General features: G+C 37.2%; 1 protein-coding gene across 4 annotated transcripts in view; it reads right to left on the reverse strand.

Annotated features, from left to right (window-relative positions):
* WIPI2 (WD repeat domain, phosphoinositide interacting 2) overlaps window positions 1-6475 on the reverse strand; it is a 26539-nt gene extending 20064 nt beyond the window's left edge. For 3 of the 4 annotated variants that reach the window (XR_003256204.1, XM_026082998.1, XM_026082996.1), the window contains exon 1: window positions 6378-6475. Coding sequence is in view for 2 of the 4 variants with exons in the window: in XM_026082998.1 (XP_025938783.1) it covers window positions 6378-6460 (83 nt within the window). In the remaining 2 variants the exon portion in view is untranslated. Of the gene's footprint in view, window positions 1-6358 lie in introns of all 4 variants that reach the window. The other variant, XM_026083000.1, reaches the window with a different exon arrangement.
* Between the last annotated feature and the right edge of the window lie 1068 nt (window positions 6476-7543).

Below are 7543 nucleotides of genomic sequence, written 5' to 3' on the forward strand. Positions count from 1 at the left end.
TCCCCACAACACGACGCTCCAAAAATCTTCGAGGGCCTCAGAAGACTAAGAACTGTTACTAACATGGCTCTCTGAAATTAAAGTTCCAAGCTATAAAGTGAACAGCTGTATTACACTATGACCTTCTCTTCTAGAAGAAATACAACCGGCAGAGTTTGGTTAAGAAACCATACTTAAGAAGATTTAAATGCTCAAAATATGCACCATCTAAGCAGGAAGAATAAGCCTCTCCAGAGTCAATAACTATGATATTAAATAAGCATATCAGGCTTAAAGACAGAGAAGCAACTGTGAAAAACAAATTCCATTGCTACTCTAAGTCACCGTAAAACCACTAAATTTAATTTTACTTTAGACAAAATTGATAAGCTCAACATACTGTATCTGATGAGTCGCCAAAWGCTCTTTAGCATCGTTCTCAACAAGTTTTTGGACAACTCAGTGAAAATCCAAATTCTGTGAAACACACGAATCTAATTCAAAAAAGTCATGAGTTAGCTCTTCTTAGATCATCTACTGCTTCCCTCGAAAGAAAGCTGAATGTAGAATGACATTAAAACTGTCACTTCAAAGGTAAACAAGCACTCAACCGAGTTAAAAATAAGCAGTCACAAGGCTCCTTGCAATACAAACATTCTACAAAAGACATAGGGCGATTTCCTCATGGAGGATTCCACATTGCCTAGTAATACACTAACAAATAGCTAAATTGATTCCTGTACTGTATTTATAGCTTTAAATACACAATATTGCTGTATCACTCTTCTAGTGACAGTATCCTTGGAATCAGAAAGCAATCCCCATTTTTCTTGTCCTACTGACCACCCATACTTCATTTAACTGAGCTTTAAACAAGGAATTGCTAAAGCAAGCGGTATACATGATAACAAAAATCATTAGGCAGGATAATAGGCAAGAAGAAAAAGCCACAGAACTGCTCTCCCCATCCACTGCAACAGATTTTTATTTTTTCTTTCTGCATCAAGGTGAGGAGAAAGTCAGAAAACATTTGCTTATGCAGGAAAGTTCCACAAGCTGTGTCAGCACAATTAAACTTGTTCCAGTATACAAGCATAACAGCAGAACTAACCAATTTTGTTCAAAAATACCATTTTTGGTTTTGCAGGTTTTTTTTTTTTAAAGTGCTCTCAAATTAGACAATTGGAAAAGAGTTTTGTATATGTAATAAGAGAACCCACTAGGCTAAGTTATACTGCCATAATCATAATGATTTAAATTCCTCATCTTCCCTCACACTGATATTACACTTAAGCCCTTAAGACACCTGATAGCTATTTAAATGTCCAAATCCCACAATGATGTCTAAGCATCTAGACAAAATTACCTCACCTCCTAAAAATGTGCAACCGTATGGGAAGAAATAAGATCAATATTCCATTCAGCTATCGCTCAGACAGACAGTGGCCAACAAGAAGAAACTGAAGTTTAACAGAAGCTCCTTTTACAGTGTGGGCATTAGGCTTTATTACCACCAATTTTCAGATGCTGATGAGAGACTGAAATTGAAAATAAAATCAATATCTAAAAAAACCTAATGTTTTTCCTTCTAACATTATGCTATACACATGTGGTTTTAGCCCTATTATGTGTAGCCTCTATTAYAAGCTCCTTATATTGTAGATTTTGAGCTATTTCACCATCAGTTGTCTACTCCATACAAAATTACCAATATATCCATGATTTACGAAGCTGTATTTACTCACTTTTTTCAAAGACAATACTGTAGTCTGATCCAAGGCTATATAAATCTTGAGAGCATTTTTAAGAGAAGCTGTCATAAATAAAGTTAACCGCATCAAGTAAATCGTGTTTTGAGATATTTCACACACTCATTTCAAGATGCTGACATTCACTGTGAAGTATACTCACCTAGAGTGAGAAATGAGCTGATTCAATCTCTGTGGCTATTTCAAAACAAGTTTTTTCAGATGAGGTAGAAACTGGTACAGGTTTTCTTTTGTTTCTTTAATATAAACACCAAAAGGAAGAAAACCAGTTTTTCCTTTCCATATCATAAAGGACTTTAATCAGAAAGATTCTAAGGGTAACCCTTTCAAAGATTAAAATCAACTGCAGCTGCAGTATAGACACGACTTGAGAAGCCATTACTATTTTAACTGGTTAAACCTACTTTCATAATGATACAGTCTCATTAAACTAAYGCTCCATCCCATTTCAAAACCAATGTAAACTTCTAGAGAAAAAACACTTAGTGAGCAAAGGCTTATGATGAAGAGGGAAGGAAAAAAACCAAACAATGAARTGTCATAAGAAAAAAATTGTTTAAAAAGCTAACTTTGCTTTATTTTCCTCTCTCCCAAACATGTGGTGAAACCAAAGTTATAACATCTTGCAGACATGTCTAAAATACAAACATTCTTGACCTTTCTATTAAGGCACGAGCCAAATACAGAAACTCTGGTATGTTCAACACTTACCAGCAGTGCTCCAAAAACCTATAGGAGATTTTTCCATTGGTCTTACATTAAAAAAGAAAACAAAAACAAAAACAAACAAAAACAAAAAAACCCCAACCAAACAAAACCCCAAACCCCCACAAATTTAAATCTGCTACAGCAAAAGGAGGCCAGAATTTCCATCACTTAACAGGCAGCAATAGTTTTGCACTACAGAAAGTTCATAATTCAAGTAAACATCACTACTCTTAAGAGCTAAGTGATGTCTCTTTCCTCTATTTTTCCTTTAGTCTTAAACCCTCCTTGGAATAAAGATCTTTCCTGTCCTGATCCTGTCAGGAATCACCATGAATGACACCTGAACCTAGGAGAAATGAAGGCAGAGAAGTGAATGCTCAGCTCACCTAGTTTCTTTTACCACAAGCAGGTGTACAAGAAAAGTAAAAACGATGCTGTAATACAGAAACCCAAGCATCACATGGCAAGGGAATTATAATACAACTTCAGACATGAAGCACGCTATAAAGCTTTAGCTGTATAAACTTTTTGCTCACAACATAGAATCAAACTGATTTATTGGGGCAAGAAAGGGCAGAGTTAAATCAGAAAGAACAGATATATGGACTGATAGTTGTCTCATGTAGTTCCACACAAAAAAATGAGAGTAGAGACTGCAGAGGATGTTGTCAATAAGACATATCAGTGTTTTCATTAGAAGTCCAAACTCAAGGTTTTATGTTGTACTTTAGTCAGGAGTGTGTTTTGAAAACTGCAGTGACTGTTTCCAAGTACTGTCACTTGTTTTTAAAAAAACAGCAATGAGAACCTCTCTAAAATCTGCTAACTTGTGCAATTTCACAAGTAGGTTGCTTTTTTCTTAAGTAGACCCTGAAGGCCATTTAAGTGAATCTTCAGGTTTTTTCAATGGTATTTCTCCAGAAATATTTGTGTAACAATTTAAAGCTTAAAAGTTTTACCTATTTTATATCTATATGTAAACCTTGAGATCTTAGAATTATACTTTGGTTAGAAAGTTAAATACTTCCATTACAACTGGTCATGGTTACATTTATGAAAAAGTTAAACTCATTTCACAGAAATTCATATGAGCTTTTAAACCCACAATGTAAATGTGTAATATAATAGTTCTCCCAGACAACATAAATACAAACAACACTTAGCTTAAAATGGTACTTTTTACCAAATGTATATAGCTAAAGATTTGTAGCTGCTAGAATATACTTGCACCAAGATCACCTACAAGCTTCTTCTGCACAGTTTTGCCAAGATACCTGAATTCTGATCAGTTACTTCACTTATCTGCAGCCTCTTAATCAGAAAATGCCAGTCACGCTGAGTTGTGCAATGATTGATTCACATGGGAGAAAGGCTAGGTCCAAAACAAGCAAATTCTCATCTTCTGAAAATGATCTTATCCACATTTTACTTAATAAGAATGTACCATAATCAAAGAGGAACCCACAAACCAACCGCTTCTGCTGCATTATAGATGAGGTGTTTTTCAAGCAGAGTCCCAGTCTCAGCCAATAATTCAAAATCCTAAAGTAAATAAAGCTTTGGGCAACATGGAATAAAGAGGAAAGACAAGTCTCTTGGAATAGTATCTATGTCATTACAAGCTAATGTCACTACATACAGCATTCATGAATGAACCTTAAAGAATGGTAGGTGTGAAAAAATAAAAGATAAAGAAGATACCGGCTTCTATCATGAGAAACTGCAACAACTGAGGAAAACTTACAGCAACTTGTATGTTGAAAGCATTCTTCCAGCTATCAACAAATCAACTTCCCCAAGAGTACAAAATAGTACTGTAGGTTCATCGCCTTCCTAGAGGATGCAGTAATTTCTGAGCTTTACAAAGGGTTTAGTAATAAAAAGTTAAGTAAGACCTATTTTTTCCAGCAACAAGTACCACCTTTCCCTTACACAAGGCAATTGGGACTACTAGCTAGGTAAGGAAGACACATTTGAACATAAGTGGAACCAGCACCTTGCTGAAGCTGAAAGTGAAAGCTTTAAATGGAACAGCAAAGCACCCATGTCGTTTAGCTTTCAGTTTTGTCYGTCAGTGATCTTTTCAAGAGCACACCTTAAAACACTACGTGAGTTCTACTGATCAGGAAGATGTAAATAAAGCTTGCCTTTCACATGTTGATTGAAAGAACATGCATTTGTTCACCTTGTCTGTCTTGAAAAAAGGATTCTATTTACTTGTAATATAAGTTGAAAACAAGTACGCTTTCTGGGGCTCAGCATGGGAAAATGTAATTCATTCCTAGTAAGAGTTCTTCTCAGCTCTTTCCACCTGGCAAATTGTGATTTTCTAGATATCTAATAATAACATGCTAATAGACCCAGATGGTTGACTTCTCATTTCTCTATTCAAACGAGAAACTGAGACAGATCATGCGTGGGAGGAAAAAACAAACAAACAACAACAAAATCAGAAAACCTTCRCTTTAAACAACTTCTACAACTCAGTTAAATTCTACTCAGTTTAAGAACTAGAATACATCTTGTTTTTTCAGGTCACCCCACACCGGACAAGTGTTTTTAGTAAGAAATTGCTCTCAAAGATGTCTCTAAGACTTACTGTTTCACACTTTTCTTGAACAGATTTCTTTCAAGATACTTTATCAGGAAGAAGGGATACTTATTCCACATCATCCACTTATCCTATTTCTCTCAGTGGGAATGACCTTTTATATATTCTTATGATTTTGAGACCAAAAAAAAAAAAACAACCCAACCAGGCACCTTTTTCTCATTATGTAGTTTCCATAATGCATAACTGAAAACCCAAAAGATGCCAGGAGGGTGAGAAAGACTTAGCAGTCCAAGATTTTGAATTACAAAGACTATATATGGGCTAGAACTGGATTGCATAAAAATATAGTTGCATCATCACAAAAATTTCCCTGTCAGCCATTCTCAAGGTGGATTTAAAACAAACAAACACCCTTAATCTACCCACACAATGGAAGTTRGAATGTTGAAGGCAAAATGCAGCTATAACATGAAAATTCAAGGGTTTTTTTGCATATTTATGAAAAAAATGTGGAAAGTAGCATACACAATTGAGAATTAGAGAGGAAAAAAAAAAAGAAAAAAGTCAGCCATGTTCCCCCCCCCTTTTCTTTTCTTCTCTTTTGATAAAAAGTTCAAAAGGAATCACACTTCACTCTTCCTTGAGGAAAAAACATTTCTCCTAATAGCCTTTCAAATAAAATTGCATCAGAAAACTATTCTCCCTACTAAGCTAACTGAACATTTCAAGTTGTACAAGCCAAAGAAGACTGAGATAAGCTTATACTACATTTGCTTTCTTTTTCCTTCGGTCTCAGGTCAGTTCTCAAGTCAAGCCTACAACTGTCTTGTTCAAAACAAATATATTCTTGTCTTGTGACAGCTTGGTGATATTTAACTATATACAGTTTTCCACAAAGCTAAGGAGCAAGTGAAAACAGGCACTAGCTTTAAGCAAGCAGAAGTAGTAAAGCTTTAAATCATCAATCTGGGCAGCACAGTTTAACTTCAAGCAGTTATACAATGGCCTTTACAAATTCCAACAGACAGAGGTGACAGATTTCCCAGTTATTATGACTTGTTTTACCTAGTAATGGGTAAAAAATGGATGGTATCTGAGCACAACATGGGTGTGTACATTCAACGATAGAGTGAGCTCTATAGGGTACTCAATAAAAAGTCTGAAAAGCAGCTGCAAAAGTCTTCAGCTCCAATCAACAGAATAGACAGATAATGATTTACTTACACATGTGTAGAAGACTATTTSTCCCCATGTCATATATCATAAGTAAATACTTTTAAAGTTTCCTGTCTCAAGTCTATTCAGCCCCACTTGTTCTTTTCACCCCAGAATCCCCAACATAACCTACAAAAGCAAATACAGCTTTCCCTTCTGTGATGCAAGAGATGTGGCCTCTCTCCTCAATTTTAGCAGTCACCACAAGCAATCTTCTTGCCTTCACAATTTCCATACACTACAATATACGCTGAAAAGAAAGTCAAAGCTATTGTGAGAACAAGTTACTATTGCTTATAAAACTAACAAATAAGTTGTTAGAACCCCCACCCCAAATCCACAAGTGGATTACATTCTGTGGTCCCAGTCTGAGATCATTTCCTCTTACTCACTTCCTAAAACAAAACTCCTCCTCCTTTCTCATGTACAAGTTCCTTTAGGTTATTCCCACCAGTCTCACCTCTTAAGCATTCAAAACAGTCCCATCTYCCTTTAAAGAATCTTGATTAATCCAGTTCCTACTATTAGCACCTCTTAAATAGGAAATATTGCTCTAAAATATCCCATATAAAAAGTAATATGCTATAATCTAAATATACTGCAACAGTCGAGTGTTTTGTAAGATGCATAGCATGGACCATCTGACTCTTTCTAGAATTGAAACAAGCTATGGAAGCAAGTACGATTTCAAGGACTATATTCCTCTCTATACAAAGAGACTCTTTGGAAAGATTCAAAACCCAAGAGAAGCATATGCTCATAAAAATACCTCTAAGTCTACGGCATACTGCTTCCCCACAGACAGCAGGTGAAAATAAAAAAAGCTATATGAAAAGACAGCTGCAACAAGCTGTACGCTAAGCCTCAGCAACTCCAGGAAGACTTGGGCCCTCATATTATCTCAGCCTGTTCTAAAGAKCTGAGCATCATCAAGAAGCAAAAGCAATCATCTCTCCTGCTTTCAGGAGAAGAGGGAGCGATATTTCACAAGCGCAAGAAGAAGGATAAGCTCTCTGGGGGGACAGCCTGGGGGAGGGAGGAAGGCAACGTGCTGTAAACCACAGCTCCAGCAACCATTAGCTCCGTTCTGCTGTGCCTCCTTAGGGGAGCGGCTCTCGCACCCCGCAGCTCCACGGGTAACCTGGGGGTGGGGGGGGTGTCATCCCTCCTGGCCGCAGGGATGACACAGACCCCGGCCCCACTCCGGGGCACTGAGGGGAGAGGAGGRGGATCCCCTACAACGGGAGGGGGACGGAGCCAGCGGGGAGGGGGGAACCACACAGGCTTCTCGCGTGTCCCCCGTCACGCCCCCCCCAAA

Source organism: Apteryx rowi, unplaced genomic scaffold (genome assembly GCF_003343035.1).
Source record: "Apteryx rowi isolate R43461 unplaced genomic scaffold, aptRow1 scaffold_6, whole genome shotgun sequence".
NCBI classification, from domain to species: domain Eukaryota; kingdom Metazoa; phylum Chordata; class Aves; order Apterygiformes; family Apterygidae; genus Apteryx; species Apteryx rowi.